The sequence below is a fragment of the Gambusia affinis genome, linkage group LG06 (assembly GCF_019740435.1).
Source record: "Gambusia affinis linkage group LG06, SWU_Gaff_1.0, whole genome shotgun sequence".
NCBI classification, from domain to species: domain Eukaryota; kingdom Metazoa; phylum Chordata; class Actinopteri; order Cyprinodontiformes; family Poeciliidae; genus Gambusia; species Gambusia affinis.
In genome coordinates, this window is record NC_057873.1 from 2,555,210 (window position 1) to 2,574,904 (window position 19,695).

Genomic DNA, 19,695 nt, shown 5'->3' on the forward strand with positions numbered 1-19,695 from the left:
GTCGTCGTTACACATCAAAATGTTGTTCAGTGTTTCATTTATTATGTTTCAACAGCAAATCTGACCAGCTGGGATTTTAGTCCAGATTAAAGGAACTCAGTGTTTCGGTTGTTTTGCAGAGTTAATTGTTGAAACAGCTTTTCAATAATTTAGCTGATGAATGAAAGGTTGGAGATCGGCCTGTAATTCTGCAGTAATTATTTGTTCAGATCGTTTTAGTTTTTTATATCAGTGGTTTGAAAACTGCTGGGGGAAAACACCTGATGAGAGCGAAGAGTTTACTATTAGAATCAGATCAGATGAAATGACAGGCAGAACTTTCTTAAGAAAAGTTGTGGATGTTATTATCTTTGGGCATAACATGGATATTAGATTCTGTGTGGCAGTGAATGTTGACCCTCTAATATTTTTTTATTTTTATAAATTTTTTTTCTCTGAAGAGTTTTTGAGGCGCTAGTGGTTTTATTTTTGTGATAGTAGGCAGACAGGAAAGAGGGCGAGGAGAGAGAGGAAGACATGCGGCAAAGATTGTCGGGACCCGGAGTCGAACCCGCAACCTCCACATCGAGAACAAAGGCCTCCAAACGTGGGGCGTGCTAACCTCCTGCGCCACCACAGCACGCCCCAGATAATATTTATATAATCTAATATTTTTAATTTTCTCTGCAGCGTATTTGGCAAATTCATTGCAGGTCAGGTTGTTTGTCAGCCTGTCAACTGTGGCAAATAAACCTCAATCATTGATCATGTTTCTGTTTATAATTTCTGCAAAGAATGTTTCCTTTGCATGTTTTAGTGTAGAGTAATAGCTTCACAGTCTTTCTTAATAGATTTCATAATAAACAAAGTTGAGTTTTCCTCCATTTACATTCGGCCCTACAGCAAAATTGTCTTGCAGATTTAACTGTTGACACATTTCTCCATGGAGGTTTGTTCCTACCAGACACGACCTTCACTTTAAAGTAGGCAATGAAATCAATGACATCTGAAATTTTATGATGGAAGTTATCTACCAGCTCATCTACAAGGTTTGATGAGCTGCTCTGCTTCTGGTTGCTCTGCATTCAGAATCAGAACCAGAATCTTCTGGATTTAACAAGTTTTTACACAAAAACAATAAATTTGACTTTGGTTGGTTTCAGTAAAGAAATAAAATATAAATGGGTAGAAAAGGTGAATAATAAGAAACATTTCAGGTCTTACTAAGAGCGTAAATAACACTTAGGTCTGGGCTTTAACTAGGCCATTCCATCATAAAGATGGTTAGATCAGAACCATCCATGATAGCTCTGCCTCTAACAGGAGGAAAAATCAAGAGAAGATAAAATAAACATGATCAACAGGATCCTGTCAACACATCCTAAATCTGTCTTTGCTTTTTGTAACCCAACATGTAAATGTTGTTTCTTCCAGCGCTGTCTGATGAACTCAGACTGGTAGCAGGAAGGAGTCGCTGTGTTGGCAGACTGGAGAGGAAGAATCTGGGAGACTGGGAACCAGTGGATTATTGGAACAGGAACTTTACATCAGTAGCTGTAGCTTGCAGACAGCTCCACTGTGGATCTGTGTTGTCGTTACGAAGAGATGCGGACGACAATATAGAGATCGTCTGTTCAGGTGATTTCATATCCTGTCCATTGTCTTCCTGTTCGGCTTCCAACTCCACTTTAAAAAATTCTCACTTCCAGCTCAGTCTGGGCTTCTTCCCCTTCACCTGGATTCACTCTGGTAGATTTTCTACTGGACCAATCAGCAAACAGAAGAAGAAGTTTGAACCATGATTAATTTTCTGTTATTTTTGTCATGTTCCGTGTTTTTCTGTGTGTTTATTTTGAGTTTTCTGTGTTTCTGAGTCTCCGTGTTGTCCTGTCGCCCTTTGATTAGTTCCCAGGTGTGTCTCGTCCCCTGATTACCTCATGTGTATTTAGTGTCACCTGTGTCTCTGTGTATTTGTCGCCTCCTTTCTGTCTGCCTGGTTGTATGCCACGCATTATTTCTGTTGCTACCAGTGTGAACCCTGGCTTCTGCTCAGACGTGCCGCCTGAATTTTGTGGACTGTTTGGAGCTGGAATTATTATTAAATTGTCTTTTCATCCACTTTACCTGGGTCTATGGCGTCTGTCTCACCACTTCAACACCATTTCATGACAATTTTAGAAACATAGTCTCTGTAGTTTTAGCAATGGCAGTGGAGGAAGTTCAGTCCATGGTGGCCACACTTCCACATATTGAATTAACATTAATAGTCGCCTCATTCGGCTCTTCTCTGTTTATGGTGGACAAAATATTGTAAGGTAACATCTGCTGGTTGTATTGTCTTCATTCTAAATGCTAGTGAACTCTCACCAAATGAAGCTGTTTGGGTTGCATGCACAAGGTTGGGAGATGTTTTCCTGCAGCTGCATGAGAACCAGACCGTCTCTCCATCAGCCTTTCAGTGAAAATGTTGAAGAAACTTTTTGTTTCTGCATCCACAGACTCAGTCAGGCTGGTTCAAGGGACCAACCGGTGCTCAGGCAGACTGGAGGTGAAGACCGACCAGTCGTGGTCCTCAGTGTGTGAAAAAGACTTTGACCTGCAGGATGCAAAGGTGGTCTGCAGGGAGATTGGCTGTGGGTCTCCTTCAGTCCACCAGGGGGCGCTCTATGGAGAAGCAGAGGCTCCAGTGGGGAGCAGAGAGTTCCTGTGTGAAGGCAGTGAGTCTGATCTGCTGAACTGCAGCAGCAGGAAGAGTTCAGGTAGAAACAGCTGCTCACCTGGTCAAGCTGTTGGACTCACCTGTTCAGGTAGAGGAGGATCTGCAGACCTGCTGCTGTTCACTGCTTCACTTCCTTCATTAATGAACTCTCTGTCTCTCCTCACATCAAGACAACTTCAGGTTGGTGGGAGAGGCCAGCCGATGTGCTGGGAGACTGGAGATGAAACATCAAGAAGAGTGGAGACCAGTGGATGTTATGGATCGTTCCTGGAACATGAACTCAGTTGCTGCAGTTTGTGCTGAACTGGACTGTGGTTCTGCTGTTTCAGTAAGAAATTCATGGATAACTTCAAAGAGACCAGTTTGGAAGATCAGGTCTAACTGTTTCCAGTCAGGATCTGCATTAAAGAACTGTTTACCTGATGATGGAATCAATTATCGGAGCCATGAGTTCATCTGCTCAGGTAACTCTGAACTCTCATATTTATTTCTTTTAAAATGTTTCTTCCATCAGGTTCCAGATGTCTGCAGAGAAACCGTCACCTTTAACTAAGAACCTGAAACCTTGAGGAGAGAGAAACTAAAATAATTTAAATATCCAGATAAAGTTTTCAGTTTAGCCCACATAGATGAACAAAAACTCATCATTTTGATAACTTTTAATCTCTGCTGCTTTGAAGTCGATGCATCAAAACCCAGGAGGAGTTCAAGGAAATCAGACATTTTAAAAACCTGAAAATTAAAAGAAAATGACTTTTGATCCAAAATGGTGGATTTCCTGTTTTTAGTGAAAATAGAAGGAAAACATTTTGTTTGTTATGGTTGTTGGCCTGGATGAACTAGGGGGCGCTGTTGAGTCATTTTGCCAAATTTATTTTTAAATCAACTGAAATATTAACAATTTCACAGAAATTAAAGTTTGTTTTATATTTACTGGATTTATTAACATGTTTATGTCCCAAAAATATGATAAATTCAGCAGAAATAAAAATTAATGATAAAATTCCAGGTTCAGTCGGTTTCACTTCACCTTTGATGCTCTGAGATTTTCTAGTTTGATTTTCTTGGCCTTTATTTTTATCAAACTCAGAGATGTTTCCATGTGAATCTAGAAAATTAAAGTTCTGAAATATTTTAAACCTTTTTTCTTTCTGCATCCACAGACTCAGTCAGGCTGGTTCAAGGGACCAACCGGTGCTCAGGCAGACTGGAGGTGAAGACCAACCAGTCGTGGTCCTCAGTGTGTGAAAAAGACTTTGACCTGCAGGATGCAAAGGTGGTCTGTAGGGAGATTGGCTGTGGGCCTCCTTATGTCCTCCAGGGGGCGCTCTATGGAGAAGCAGAGGCTCCAGTGGGGAGCAGAGAGTTCCTGTGTGAAGGCAGTGAGTCTGCTCTGCTGAACTGCAGCAGCAGGAAGAGTTCAGGTAGAAACAGCTGCTCACCTGGTCAAGCTGTTGGACTCACCTGTTCAGGTAGAGGAGGATCTGCAGACCTGCTGCTGTTCACTGCTTCACTTCCTTCATTAATGAACTCTCTGTCTCTGATCAGATCAAGAAAATATCAGGTTGGTGGGAGAGGCCAGCCGATGTGCTGGGAGACTGGAAATGAAACATCAAGAAGAATGGAGACCAGTGGGTGTTTGGGATCCTAACTGGAACATGAGCTCAGCTGCTGTAGTTTGTGCTGAACTGGACTGTGGTTCTGCTGTTTCAGTAAAAAATTCAAAGGAAACTTCAAAGAGACCAGTTTGGTGGATCTTTTCTGACTGTTTGCAGTCAGGATCTGCATTAAAGAACTGTTTACCTTATGATAAAAACAGTGATCAGAGCCTTGAGCTCATCTGCTCAGGTAACTCTGAACTCTCATATTTATTTCTTTTAAAATGTTTCTTCCATCAGGTTCCAGATGTCTGCAGAGAAACCGTCACCTTTAACTAAGAACCTGAAACCTTGAGGAGAGAGAAACTAAAACTGGTTTAAATATTACTGTCAGACTATAGATCTATCATAAAGGTGCTAGTAATCATCTATAAACATGCTAGTAACCATGGCAACCAGTCTGTGATGAGCTCCTGTCTCTTTCTCATGCATGCCATCTTGTTTTCCACCTCAGATTAGATCCAGTTGTCTCTGTGTTTCCTCTGCGTTCCCAGGTCTGCTGGTTGAGCCGCTCATCTTCCTCTCTTCCTCCACTGACGGGGTCTCCACAGGCAGAAAGCAGGGGTCTGAGCTCCTCATTGGATCAAGTTTCAGCATCATGTGCTCCATCAGACCTCAGTATGAAGGCGGCTCCTTCCAGCTCATCTTCAGCACCTCTAACTACACTCAGAACCACACCCTGCCAGCTGTTAATCACTCCGCCCTCTTCCTGTTCTCTGCTGCTGGCCACGCCCACCAAGGAACCTACCGCTGCGTTTACCACGTCTACGTTTTCTCCTATAACTTCTCCTCTATGAGCCAGCCTCTCAACCTCACTGTCTCAGGTAAACTCATGGAGTCCATCAGGAAAAGTTCTGCTTCAGGTGAACCAGCAGCTGTCTGCCTCATTCATGAGGTCAGAGAGGAGGATTGATGATATTAATGTTCATGATCAGATCTACAGGCAGCATGAAAACAAGGGTCTATATGATTATTTTCTAGCTGGACTCATCTGATGAAAGCTGATCCTGAATCTGTTTCATTCAGTTTCAGCCTATCTCACTGCTTTGATCATCAGACTGGTTGTCATCCTTCTGGGTTTGCTGGGATCAGTCCTGGTCCTCTACTTTAAGGTACTGCATGTATCATGCATGATGTGTTCAGTTGGGAAAGTTCTTGCATTGAAGCTGAACCATCCTCTGTTTCCAGGCCAGGAGAAACCAGAAGTCTGGACCAGAAAACAACCATCATGATGAAGGATCCAGAGCTGAAGGCAGCTTAGAGGAGGAGACTGCAGTCTGAAGGAACCAGGAGAAAATGATCTTCATTTCACATCCACAGGAAGGAGCAGAGAGATGTTTCAGACTCCTGGAAATCTATCCGTCTATGTATCTATGATAAAATGTCTCTGTGCTCCTGCAGCAGGAAGGAAGTTCAACATTCAGAAATTTGTATCTGGACTAAACCTACTTAAGTAAAACTTATATAAGAAGGGAACACAAAACATTCAACAAACAAAATATAACAGAAAACCCACTTCATCAAAATCTGATCTTCATCAACCTTGCAAGGATAGAATATGGTAGAATATTTAGGGGTCAAAGCTTCACTGCCTGAAATTCATGGACGCATATAATTAGTATTTCAACAGCTTTGTTAAGGAGATAAAAACTCTCTGTGTGAATAATGAGGTTCTGGTGACCAGCAGACCAAGTACATGTAGCAACAAACATGTAGGCTACATGTCTGTTTATCTTGCAGATGGGATGGAAAATTTTATTGTTACTATGATTATGAATGAATCGATTCATAACAGTTTTATGGTTCTTGTGTAAAGCATGTGCTCATGGGAAAGTCTTCTGAAGCTGTTTCTCTGAACTCTGTATTATTAGAAAGTTGTAGAATATTTTCTTCTTTGCATTCTTATAACATCCTTAAATGTTTAATATGCTTTATGAAAGAAAATGTGTATGTTTTTAGTCTGTTTTGTATCTATTTAGATTGTTAAACAGTGAAAGTAACGAAACCTTTCCTATAAAACAATAAGCTGTGTTTTGCTCGAGGCTCTTTCTCCTGACTGTGTTCAGTGAACAGAGACTCCAAATGCTGTAAAGCCTTCAAATAAATATTGACAAATAATTTATATTTTCTCTCTAGTTTTTTATAGTTGTTCCTCAGTCTGTTAAATATAATTTCAACCACAAACAGGATCCAGCGAGTTGGAGAGGTCGAGGGCGACGGGAGGTAAACTTCAGAGTCTGAGGTATGAAGAAATGTAAATCAATGAAAATAGGTGCAAAAATAGCTTAATGAGAAATGTGAAGAAACATAAATGACAAAGAAATAAAAAGTAAACGATTAGAAAAAAAAATATGACAAACCTGTGAATGTGTGGATGAGAGAAGCTGAATGCAGAGTGGAAGGCAACAATGGCACATTTTATTAGGGTATTTCAGGACATCAGCAAACTGTTTGGTTTGTGTTTATCATCCACAAGGTGGTGGAGTGGTGGAAGGGGACAGCATGGGGTCTGCAGTACCCACCTTGTCTCTGGGGTCCTCAGGGGTTTGTCAGTAGATACTCTGTGTGACCTCAGTGTCCCACTGAAAGTATTGACCAGGTTCATTCGCTGCGGGAAGCACAGAGGGATTGTGGGGAATCATACCTGGCTGTGAAAAGGAGCTGGTATATTCCAACATTGCTGAGCCCAATGTCCACACACAAACGGCCACAGATGTAACATACGTCACGCTCTCTTGGCCCTCCGCCCCTTTGCTCCACGGCCTCGCTCCATGCCTCTCCGTCCACGGCCAACCCCACGCAACCCTCCTCCATGTTCCTGTTTTGAGAATATAAAGAAGGGTAAAGAGGAGCAGGTGCTCCCCCATTTTGATTAGTGTTTTGCCAGTAGTTAGAAACCCCACCATGTGTAGGTGAAACTTGTGAGGGGGGTTGCAGGACCATGCAACCATAACATGGTCCTGTTTATCTCTTTTTTTACTTAGTTTTTGTTTTGCTTCCTGCAGTTGGAGTTTCAGTAACTGAGTCTCTAAATCCTTGGTGTCAGACTGTTTTTTCTTTAACTCGTCCTGCGCCTTTAAGAACTGATGAAGCAGGTGTCTCTCCAATCTCACATGTTCACACCCTGCAAGATCTGGATTGTTTTTTATAGATTGCACAACCTGTTCAGGGACGCCTTTTAAAACTGCTTCTCTAAACATTTTAGTGAAGTTTGTGGATTTTAGGATTAACTAGTTTTCTTGAGCCTGGTTTCTGCAGATTTATTTATATACTCTTTGGGATCCATGTTACAATCCCACTCAAATTTAGTAATAGGAGCTGTGGTGGCTGGAGGAAACTGCTGTTTTATTGCTCGAGCCAAAGGCGTGATGAATTGGTGAACTGCAGTTGAATTATTTACATTTTGTGTCCCTGCTGCATTCTCCAGCTCTTTCATGACCATTCCAGACATAGATCTGCTCATTATTGCTCTAAAATCACCCATAGCCAGAGTCATGCCTGATGTGAACAGGTCTAACTCTGCCAGCCAAAGGCTCCCACTCTGCCTGAGTTCTGTCTCTGCCTTCTGACTGTTTTTTTCTGCAGCCTCTTTTAGTGAAAACTCCTGCCTCTTCCTGCTTTTCCATTGCGTCTATCAATACTTTTTTAGAATCAATTATCCTTTGCAGCAAGTATTTTCCCAATGGCTGTCTGTTTAACACGTCGCCTCCTTTCTTCTCCACCAGACATTTCATCTTTTTTTGCAGTTTTCCTTCTTCCCCCTTATTCTGAAATTTGTTATGCTCTGCCAGATAAGTTATTAGTCCGTCTATTTACTCACCAAGTGTAATCCAAGGCCCTATGCCCCACTTTGAATCGTATTTCTCCTTGTCGACCTCATCCGCCATGTTCAGAACCAGAAATCATCTCTTCTCTTCTCTCTGCCTTTTTACTCTTCACACGGCAGCGAGAAAACCAACACAGCAGATAAAATTAAAGACTTTTCCCCAAATTACAGTTCCCAAACGCCAACCATGGTTTCAAAGCACATTACAGTAAACAGAAAAGCGACGTATGAGCAAAAGCGTCTGCTGGACGGCAGAGTCTGACACACACACTGACATTTACATAGAACACAGAAATGGATCCACACTCTTTAAAGCTTCCTATTTTAGTCCTCGATGACAACACTTTTCAACACTTTTACTTTTTTATACGTATATTTCTGTACTTCTACTTTTACTTATATTTCATCTGAGGATCAGATCGTGATAAACCTTAAACTGTTATCTTATATCTTCATCCTATGCGGACAGCTTTCACCACTTTTGCGTTTCTCAAGCTGACTCAGATTGGCTAACGCGTTATTTGTGGAGGGCAGTACTCCTTGGGGGTAAACCGACAAAACCCAGCCTGTACCTCCGTCACGTCCGACGCAAGGGGAAGACGGCCAATTCTTACTGCTTTCCAATCACCCAAAACACTTTTTTAATACATAAATAAACTTAACCGTATTTTGCTCCTATGAATAATAAAAGACTTTGACCAACCAGCAGAAAGCAGTACGAACATGACTGACAAATCAGACAACTCAAGGAACTCAATATGAACAACGGCTGATATATGGAGTTTAGACAGCCCAAAGAAACAGCACAAGGGTTCATGTTTAAGGAAGAAAGCGTCCTGACCTGATTATTCGTGCCCAACGCCCGTGTGCTGTTCCGGAAAGCTGTTTGCCTTAAACGTCTCGTCCAATCTCTGCTCGTGTCTCAACATGGAACCATCCTCTGCTACCAATTGTTACAATTAAAACCGGATGGACCAGAAATGTGTGAGCACACGAACAGCAAATCAGCCAACACAGAATAATCAGTTTACTTCTTTTATTCTTTCTTAGTGCTAAAAAAGAGACACTTACCCTCACAGGTTAATTTGTTGTGAAGTGAAATATCAGCGGGTTTACACAGCATCTGATCAAAAACGGACGATCCATTCCTTATATGTGAGACACACCTAGTGGTCGCCTGATGTCTTACATCAGCTAAGTTTCTATTTCTACAAAAGCCTTTGTGTAAAAGTGAAGGATGCCATGTGTATAAAAACTCGTGTGTGTATATGTGCCCTTGATAAGTGTCTCAACAAACCTCAGAGTGAATTTGGAGAATGTAAAAATCACACTCTCCTCTTTTTGTCTCCTCAAGTACAAAATTCAATCACTTGTCTCTCTCTTCTTTTTTGTCTGTTTGAAAGCGTTTAGGTTGAATGAACCTGCCACCCTTCTACTACCATGGAATCACTTCTGTATTCAGCCTGAAAGGGCGAGTGTATGGGTGAGCAGACCAGAGCCAGACAGCTGGAAAACCGACCCGCCTCAACACACTGCTGTACACACCGTCCTGTTAGAGCTCTTCACAAGAAGCCTGCAAATGTAATAAAACAAAAAAACACGGAGACCTTAAAGAACACGGTAGCACAACTTTGAACCTGAACAGTCAACTGAACTCAGACTCTGACATCAGAGCTGCTCTACTGTTAAATTATTGGGCCTGTTGTGAACCGTAACTCTTTACCTGATCTCTGACACCAACAACAACAAACACACGCAATATATTTGGAAATAATTACAAAATAAGGTAAAAACATTTTTTGTTAGAATGGATAAAAGTATCTAGGTACTTAAATCTCACATTTTAACTAAAAACATGAACATATTCCTACTAGCATAAGCTAAAGTTGAAGTTATACTGTTAGTTACCATAGAAACCGTATTTAAAAATAAAACACATTTAGGGTTAAAACTGAAGAAGTTTACTCTGGTTTAGAGGAATGTTTGTGTTTTATATCTGCAGCTTTGTAAAACGTTAAATAGGATTAAAGAGAATTTAAACCATGACATGAAGTTTTTTAGTTTATTTTCTGTTTACTTATGATGTTATTTTTAAAAATCAGCTTCAAAAGCAAATATTTTTTATTTATGTTGTTGCTTTTCTTCTGCAGAGCATCAATGCCCCTCCCCCACCTAATGCTGCAAGTCAGCTGACTGCAATGAAGTTTTCCAGGTTGACTGATTGGAAATATTTCCACTAAAATGAGAAAGATGTCTTTTCTTTTTTAACTTAGCTTTAGTGCTAAGCTAAAAATTAGCTTAACTAATAGATTAGTGGAACTGACTGATAATTATGACAGAAAAGAATTAAAATGTAACTCAGAAGTTCTAGTTTAATTTATTTGGGGATTTTGAAGAGTCAGTGACTTTTTGCTTAGTGACGGATATTTCATCATTCAGTACGTTGAGTCAGCCAAAGCAGATGGAAACTGTGATACTATCACAAGATGATAAACATGCAAAAACAGGTTATGACTAAAATTATGAAGGTAAAACATTAAATTAATCCAACACAGTAATTAGTAATGCAAGAAAACCTGCTGGCTTATTAAAAATGCACCACAGAAACCAGAACCGACTATCAAACAGGAAACTTTGACCCAACCGGGCTCACAGTTTGGGTCAGAACCTCAGAGGTTCAGCTAATATTTTAGATTTTTGTGTCTCTTCATTCATTGTTTTATGATATAAATGCATTTTGCTGCAGCAACATAAAGGTAGTGTTTAATATTCTAAATAAAATATGTTTTGAGTTAAATGGGTCTAAAATATCTCAGCAAAGTGCTACACTGGCATTGTATTTAGTGGAAGCCAGTGCTAAAGTTCTAATTTAAAGAGTTTTTTTATCTGATTGTACAAACAATTCTTTTCTTTTAAAGGTTTGTGAACTCGCATAAAATCTAAGGATGAGACTGAGACCAGCAAATGTGCAGAGAGCAAGTTTTAATTCATCTGCAGACGGAGAACAGCACACGCAGCAAACCCGAGTGAGTTCTGACGTGGGGCTGAACGCCCGATAATTTATATAGGATACATCGCACATTACGTGATTACACACCCTGGCTCAGAGCCAGATAAAAAAATCTATTAGTTGCTTTTCTGTGAGTTTCAGTTGAGCAGGTTTGCATGCACATTCACACCCCAACCACAGAAATATGCCCTTAGCGAAACATAGTGGATTGACCATTTGATAACCTCTGCTTTCTTTCTGTGCCATAACAGGTGTTTCCCCAAAAGGCCTCTCTGTGGGTGGCTGAGCAGACACTGCATAACTGAACTTCAACAGAACTTCTGTAAAATAGGAACATTGCCGTAGAAATTTCTGATATCTCTAATCGCTGAACATCCTGTTCTAACTTATTTGTGGAGGTTCAGAAGTGCATATTTCCAGTTGTGCTGCAACTGAGTGCAAACCTTAATAAAACATCATAAAGTGTACATTCAAAATGACTAACATTGTTAATTAATTTCTTTCCTTCACAGGTTTTATTTGTCTCTGAAATGTTTCATATTTATAATCTGAAGATGTTCCATCAATCCTCCTGGAGGACAAACTGACCACTTCTCCTTCCTCTGCTTCTTTCTCCTACTGCTCTCCATCCTTGAATGTCTGCAGTTTTTGCTGACATTAAGTTTTTGTTCTCTCTCTGTTTCTTCTCTTCATAGCAGCTACACCTGGGCTCATTTCTGTTTAGCTGTGATCCCTTCCTGGAGGGAAGCTGAGCTACTGCTGCCAACAACATCAGGTTCCCCTTCAGTGGATCACACACCTGGATCCACTCCGGCCACATGCAGAACAAAGACTGAACTAAACACAGGAACAACAGACACTGGTGAAACCTGTGAATCCCAGTAGGCCCAGTATGAACCCATCTACATTATCGGATCATAGGAAGGAGGCGTTGTCTCTGAAAGCAGCCAAAGACCTGAACTGTGACGTTCAGGAAACAGCAGATAAAAAAGCTTAAAGTAGGAAGTCTTCAGAGTCTGGAGCCTCATCCTGATCACATCAAGAGACGAAGCTTCACTCCACATCCAGAGGAAACATGGACCAAACAGCTCTGATGCTGCTTCTGTGTCTCTGCAGCTCAGGTAGGACTCCACTTTCAAACAAAAACACTAATATTCACCAGAGTTCAAATTAAAAATGATCGACTGATAAACATGTTAAATTTTACAAACATAAAACTGGAAACTGTTTCTAGTCTCAGATCATAGAGCTGCTGCTACACAGTTAGTGATGTTTATATTGTCTACTTGCTGCTAAGGAGCCAATAAAATCAAGAATTGTTGGTTTTTGTGTTTTTATGATGTAAAACACTTTGAACTGCCTTGTTGCTGAAATGTGCTATAAAATAATCTGATTGATTGATTGATAAGGAGAAGCTGCAGAAACTCTGCAGCAGCGCTGAATCTGCGCAGTAAACAGGTGGAGCCACATAAAATGGCTCCTTCTGCATGAATTCTCTCATCTTCCTCTTGGCTCCACAGGTTCTCTAGGAGGTTCTGGTCAGGCCCGTTTGCTGGCCAACCAAGCCCAGTAGCACCACGGTCATTGGACCAGCTTCTGGTACCGCTGGTTGTGTTGGTGAAAACGTTTGAGCTCCGTCTGACGTGGGAGTGTCTCAGGCAGGATGTCGAACTCGCCTGCTGCAGATTAGAATCAATCAACCAATCGATCAGTTTATTTGTAAAGCACATTTCAGCACCAAGGCGGTTCAAAGAGCTTTACGTCATAAAAACACAAAAAGTCCTAAAGACACCACACAGTAAACCAGTAAACAGTACATTTTGTCAAAGTGTCGTCGTTACACATCAAAATGTTGTTCAGTGTTTCATTTATTATGTTTCAACAGCAAATCTGACCAGCTGGGATTTTAGTCCAGATTAAAGGAACTCAGTGTTTCGGTTGTTTTGCAGAGTTAATTGTTGAAACAGCTTTTCAATAATTTAGCTGATGAATGAAAGGTTGGAGATCGGCCTGTAATTCTGCAGTAATTATTTGTTCAGATCGTTTTAGTTTTTTATATCAGTGGTTTGAAAACTGCTGGGGGAAAACACCTGATGAGAGCGAAGAGTTTACTATTAGAATCAGATCAGATGAAATGACAGGCAGAACTTTCTTAAGAAAAGTTGTGGATGTTATTATCTTTGGGCATAACATGGATATTAGATTCTGTGTGGCAGTGAATGTTGACCCTCTAATATTTTTTTATTTTTATAAATTTTTTTTCTCTGAAGAGTTTTTGAGGCGCTAGTGGTTTGTATTTTTGTGATAGTAGGCAGACAGGAAAGAGGGCGAGGAGAGAGAGGAAGACATGCGGCAAAGGTTGTCGGGACCCGGAGTCGAACCCGCAACCTCCACATCGAGAACAAAGGCCTCCAAACGTGGGGCGTGCTAACCTCCTGCTCCACCACAGCACGCCCCAGATAATGTTTATATAATCTAATATTTTTAATTTTCTCTGCAGCGTATTTGTCAAATTCATTGCAGGTCAGGTTGTTTGTCAGCCTGTCAACTGTGGCAAATAAACCTCAATCATTGTTCATGTTTTTGTTTATAATTTCTGCAAAGAATGTTTCCTTTGCATGTTTTAGTGTAGAGTAATAGCTTCACAGTCTTTCTTAATAGATTTCATAATAAACAAAGTTGAGTTTTCCTCCATTTAAATTCGGCCCTACAGCAAAATTGTCTTGCAGATTTAACTGTTGACACATTTCTCCATGGAGGTTTGTTCCTATCAGACACGACCTTCACTTTAATGTAGGCAATGAAATCAATGACATCTGAAATTTTATGATGGAAGTTATCTACCAGCTCATCTACAAGGTTTGATGAGCTGCTCTGCTTCTGGTTGCTCTGGATTCAGATTCAGAACCAGAATCTTCTGGATTTAACAACTTTTTACACAAAAACAATAAATTTGACTTTGGTTGGTTTCAGTAAAGAAATAAAATATAAATGGGTAGAAAAGGTGAATAATAAGAAACATTTCAGGTCTTACTACAGAGTGTAAATAACACTTAGGTCTGGGCTTTAACTAGGCCATTCCAACATAAAGATGGTTAGATCAGAACCATCCATGATAGCTCTGCCTCTAACAGGAGGAAAAATCAAGAGAAGATAAAATAAACATGATCAACAGGATCCTGTCAACACATCCTAAATCTGTCTTTGCTTTTTGTAACCCAACATGTAAATGTTGTTTCTTCCAGCGCTGTCTGATGAACTCAGACTGGTAGCAGGAAGGAGTCGCTGTGTTGGCAGACTGGAGAGGAAGAATCTGGGAGACTGGGAACCAGTGGATTATTGGAACAGGAACTTTACATCAGCAGCTGTAGTTTGCAGACAGCTCCACTGTGGATCTGTGGTGTCGTTACGAAGAGATGAGGACTATAATGTAGAGATCGTCTGTTCAGGTGATTTCATTTCCTGTCCATTGTCTTCCTGTTCTGCTTCCAACTCCACTTTAAAAAATTCTCACTTCCAGCTCAGTCTGGGCTTCTTCCCCTTCACCTGGATTCACTCTGGTAGATTTTCTACTGGACCAATCAGCAAACAGAAGAAGAAGTTTGAACCATGATTAATTTTCTGTTATTTTTGTCATGTTCTGTGTTTTTCTCTGTGTTTATTTTGAGTTTTCTGTGTTTCTGAGTCTCCGTGTTGTCCTGTCGCCCTTTGATTAGTTCCCAGGTGTGTCTCGTCCCCTGATTACCTCATGTGTATTTAGTGTCTCCTGTGTCTCTGTGTATTTGTCGCGACCTTTCTGTCTGCCTGGTTGTATGCCACGCATTATTTCTGTTGCTACCAGTGTGAACCCTGGCTTCTGCTCAGACGTGCCGCCAGAATTTTGTGGACTGTTTGGAGCTGGAATTATTATTAAATTGTCTTTTCATCCACTTTACCTGGGTCTATGGCGTCTGCCTCACCACTTCACCACCATTTCATGACAATTTTAGAAACATAGTCTCTGTAGTTTTAGCAATGGCAGTGGAGGAAGTTCAGTCCATGGTGGCCACACTTCCACATATTGAATTAACATTAACAGTCGCCTCATTCGGCTCTTCTCTGTTTATGGTGGACAAATTATTGTAAGGTAACATCTGCTGGTTGTATTGTCTTCATTCTAAATGCTAGTGAACTCTCACCAAATGAAGATATTTGGGTTGCATGCACAAGGTTGGGAGATGTTTTCCTGGAGCTGCATGAGAACCAGACCGTCTCTCCATCAGCCTTTCAGTGAAAATGTTGAAGAAACTTTTTTCTTTCTGCATCCACAGACTCAGTCAGGCTGGTTCAAGGGACCAACCGGTGCTCAGGCAGACTGGAGGTGAAGACCAACCAGTCGTGGTCCTCAGTGTGTGATAAAGACTTTGACCTGCAGGATGCAAAGGTGGTCTGCAGGGAGATTGGCTGTGGGTCTCCTTCAGTCCTCCAGGGGGCGCTCTATGGAGAAGCAGAGGCTCCAGTGGGGAGCAGAGAGTTCCTGTGTGAAGGCAGTGAGTCTGCTCTGCTGAACTGCAGCAGCAGGAAGAGTTCAGGTAGAAACAGCTGCTCACCTGGTCAAGCTGTTGGACTCACCTGTTCAGGTAGAGGAGGATCTGCAGACCTGCTGCTGTTCACTGCTTCCCTTCCTTCATTAATGAACTCTCTGTCTCTGCTCAGGTCAAGACAACTTCAGGTTGGTGGGAGAGGCCAGCCGATGTGCTGGGAGACTGGAGATGAAACATCAAGAAGAGTGGAGACCAGTGGATGTTGGAGATTATAACTGGAACATGAACTCAGCTGCTGCAGTTTGTGCTGCAGTGGACTATGGTTCTGCTGTTTCAGTAAGAAATTCAGTGGAAACTTCATGGAGATCAGTTTGGGTGATCAGGTCTGAATGTTTGCAGTCAGGATCTGCATTAAAGAAATGTGTACCTGATGATGCAAGCGGTAGTCAGAGCCATGAGTTCATCTGCTCAGGTAACTCTGAACTCTCATATTTATTTCTTTTAAAATGTTTCTTCCATCAGGTTCCAGATGTCTGCAGAGAAACCGTCACCTTTAACTAAGAACCTGAAACCTTGAGGAGAGAGAAACTAAAGTAATTTAAATATCCAGATAAAGTTCTCAGTTTAGCTCACATAGATGAACAAAAACTCATCATTTTGATAACTTTTAATCTCTGCTGCTTTGAAGTCGATGCATCAGAATCCCAGGAGGAGTTCAAGGAAATCAGACATTTTCAAAACCTGAAAATTAACAGAAAATGAATTTTGATCCAAAATGGTGGATTTCCTGTTTTTAGTGAAAATAGAAGGAAAACCTTTTGTTTGTTATGGTTGTTGGCCTGGATGAACTAGGGGGCGCTGCTGAGTCATTTTGCCAAATTTATTTTTAAATCAACTGAAATATTAACAATTTCACAGAGATTAAAGTTCAACATTTAGTGGATTTATTAACATGTTTATGTCCCAAAAATATGATAAATTCAGCAGATATAAAAATTAATGATAAAATTCCAGGTTCAGTCGGTTTCACTTCACCTTTGATGCTCTGAGATTTTCTAGTTTGGTTTTCTTGGCCTTTATTTTTATCAAACTCAGAGATGTTTCCATGTGAATCTAGAAAAATAAAGTTCTGAAATATTTTAAACTTTTTTCTTTCTGCATCCACAGACTCAGTCAGGCTGGTTCAAGGGACCAACCGGTGCTCAGGCAGACTGGAGGTGAAGACCAACCAGTCGTGGTCCTCAGTGTGTGAAAAAGACTTTGACCTGCAGGATGCAAAGGTGGTCTGCAGGGAGATTGGCTGTGGGTCTCCTTTAGTCCACCAGGGGGCGCTCTATGGAGAAGCAGAGGCTCCAGTGGGGAGCAGAGAGTTCCTGTGTGAAGGCAGTGAGTCTGCTCTGCTGAACTGCAGCAGCAGGAAGAGTTCAGGTAGAAACAGCTGCTCACCTGGTCAAGCTGTTGGACTCACCTGTTCAGGTAGAGGAGGATCTGCAGACCTGCTGCTGTTCACTGATTCACTTCCTTCATTAATGAACTCTCTGTCTCTGCTCACATCAAGCGCCCATCAGGATGGTGGGAGAGGCCAGCCGATGTGCTGGGAGACTGGAGATGAAACATCAAGAAGAGTGGAGACCAGTGGATGTTTGGGATCGTTACTGGATCATGAACTCAGCTGCTGCAGTTTGTGCTGAACTGGACTGTGGTTCTGCTGTTTCAGCAAGAAATTCGGAGGAAGCTTCAAAGAGACCAGTTTGGTTGATCGGGTCTGACTGTTTCCAGTCAGGATCTGCATTAAAGAACTGTTTACCTTATGATAGAAACAGTGATCAGAGCCTTGAGCTCATCTGCTCAGGTAACTCTGAACTCTCATATGTATTTATTTTAAAATGTTTCTTCCATCAGGTTCCAGATGTCTGCAGAGAAACCGTCACCTTTAACTAAGAACCTGAAACCTTGAGGAGAGAGAAACTAAAACTGGTTTAAATATTACTGACAGACTATAGATCTATCATAAAGGTGCTAGTAATCATGTATAAACATGTTAGTAACCATAGCAACCAGTCTGTGATGAGCTCCTGTCTCTTTCTCATGCATGCCATCTTGTTTTCCACCTCAGATTAGATCCAGTTGTCTCTGTGTTTCCTCTGCGTTCCCAGGTCTGCTGGTTGAGCCGCTCATCTTCCTCTCTTCCTCCACTGACGGGGTTTCCACAGGCAAAAAGCAGGGGTCTGAGCTCCTCATTGGATCAAGTTTCAGCATCATGTGCTCCATCAGACCTCAGTATGAAGGCGGCTCCTTCCAGCTCATCTTCAGCACCTCTAACTACACTCAGAACCACACCCTGCCAGCTGTTAATCACTCCGCCCTCTTCCTGTTCTCTGCTGCTGGCCACGCCCACCAAGGAACCTACCACTGCGTTTACCACGTCTACGTTTTCTCCTATAACTTCTCCTCTATGAGCCAGCCTCTCAACCTCACTGTCTCAGGTAAACTCATGGAGTCCATCAGGAAAAGTTCTGCTTCAGGTGAACCAGCAGCTGTCTGCCTCATTCATGAGGTCAGAGAGGAGGATTGATGATATTAATGTTCATGATCAGATCTACAGGCAGCATGAAAACAAGGGTCTATATGATTATTTTCTAACTGGACTCATCTGATGAAAGCTGATCCTGAATCTGTTTCATTCAGTTTCAGCCTATCTCACTGCTTTGATCATCAGACTGGTTGTCGTCCTGCTGGGTTTGCTGGGATCAGTCCTGGTCCTCTACTTTAAGGTACTGCATGTATCATGCATGATGTGTTCAGTTGGGAAAGTTCTTGCATTGAAGCTGAACCATCCTCTGTTTCCAGGCCAGGAGAAACCAGAAGTCTGGACCAGAAAACAACCATCATGATGAAGGATCCAGAGCTGAAGGCAGCTTAGAGGAGGAGACTGCAGTCTGAAGGAACCAGGAGAAAATGATCTTCATTTCACATCCACAGGAAGGAGCAGAGAGATGTTTCAGACTCCGGGAAATCTAACCGTCTATGTATCTATGATAAAATGTCTCTGTGCTCCTGCAGCAGGAAGGAAGTTCAACATTCAGAAATTTGTATCTGGACTAAACCTACTTAAGTAAAACTTATATAAGAAGGGAACACAAAACATTCAGCAAACAAAATATAACAGAAAACCCACTTCATCAAAATCTGATCTTCATCAACCTTGCAAGGATAGCATATGGTAGAATATTTAGGGGTCAAAGGTCAGGTAGCCAATTTATCAGACAATGTGGACAAGCTGCCTCCGATCTTCTACTACGATAAAGTTAACTATGTAGTCAACATGAAGAGTGTAAACGCCGTAAACGAGCTTCACTGCCTGAAATTCATGGACGCATATAATTAGTATTTTAACAGCTTTGTTAAGGAGATAAAAACTCTCTGTGTGAATAATGAGGTTCTGGTGACCAGCAGACCAAGTACATGTAGCAACAAACATGTAGGCTACATGTCTGTTTATCTTGCAGATGGGATGGAAAATTTTATTGTTACTATGATTATGAGTGAATCGATTCATAACAGTTTTATGGTTCTTGTGTAAAGCATGTGCTCATGGGAAAGTCTTCTGAAGCTGTTTCTCTGAACTCTGTATTATTAGAAAGTTGTAGAATATTTTCTTCTTTGCATTCTTATGACATCGTTAAATATTTAATATGCTTTATGAAAGAAAATGTGTATGTTTTCAGTCTGTTTTGTAGCTATTTAGATTGTTAAACTGTGAAAGTAACGAAACCTTTCCTATAAAACAATAAGCTGTGTTTTGCTCGAGGATCTTTCTCCTGACTGTGTTCAGTGAACTGAGACTCCAAATGCTGTAAAGCCTTCAAATAAATATTGACAAATAATTTATATATTCTCTCTAGTTTTTTATAGTTGTTCCTCAGTCTGTTAAATATCATTTCAACAACAAACAGGATCCAGCGAGTTGGAGAGGTCGA

The 19,695-nt window shown here is 41.2% G+C and overlaps 2 protein-coding genes across 3 annotated transcripts; both read left to right on the plus strand.

The window, feature by feature from the left end:
- Positions 1-4,318: 4,318 nt before the first annotated feature.
- LOC122833029 lies at positions 4,319-5,637 on the plus strand. The gene is made up of 4 exons (XM_044120325.1): positions 4,319-4,546; positions 4,851-5,219; positions 5,383-5,468; positions 5,545-5,637. Exons 1-4 carry the CDS (start codon positions 4,357-4,359, stop codon positions 5,635-5,637), a joined length of 738 nt encoding a protein of 245 aa, XP_043976260.1. The 5' UTR covers positions 4,319-4,356.
- An 11,558-nt stretch (positions 5,638-17,195) lies between these two features.
- Positions 17,196-19,553, plus strand: LOC122832903. Of its 2 annotated transcripts, none has more exons than XM_044120129.1 (4): positions 17,196-17,567; positions 17,872-18,240; positions 18,404-18,489; positions 18,566-19,553. In XM_044120129.1, exons 1-4 carry the CDS (start codon positions 17,285-17,287, stop codon positions 18,656-18,658), a joined length of 831 nt encoding a protein of 276 aa, XP_043976064.1. In that variant the 5' UTR covers positions 17,196-17,284; the 3' UTR covers positions 18,659-19,553. The 2 variants fall into 2 exon arrangements, with proteins under 2 accessions (XP_043976064.1, XP_043976065.1); XM_044120130.1 differs by having other exon boundaries at positions 17,872-18,201.
- Positions 19,554-19,695: the final 142 nt, after the last annotated feature.

Coding starts and splice junctions, on each gene's coding strand:
- LOC122833029 (XM_044120325.1), top strand. CDS start 4,357: ATGAGCTCAGCTGCTGTAGTTTGTGCTGAACTGGACTGTGGTTCTGCT. Junction 4,547..4,850: donor CCTTGAGCTCATCTGCTCAG/GTAACTCTGAAC, acceptor CTGCGTTCCCAG/GTCTGCTGGTTGAGCCGCTC. Junction 5,220..5,382: donor CAGGAAAAGTTCTGCTTCAG/GTGAACCAGCAG, acceptor TGTTTCATTCAG/TTTCAGCCTATCTCACTGCT.
- LOC122832903 (XM_044120129.1), top strand. CDS start 17,285: ATGGTGGGAGAGGCCAGCCGATGTGCTGGGAGACTGGAGATGAAACAT. Junction 17,568..17,871: donor CCTTGAGCTCATCTGCTCAG/GTAACTCTGAAC, acceptor CTGCGTTCCCAG/GTCTGCTGGTTGAGCCGCTC. Junction 18,490..18,565: donor TCCTGGTCCTCTACTTTAAG/GTACTGCATGTA, acceptor CTCTGTTTCCAG/GCCAGGAGAAACCAGAAGTC.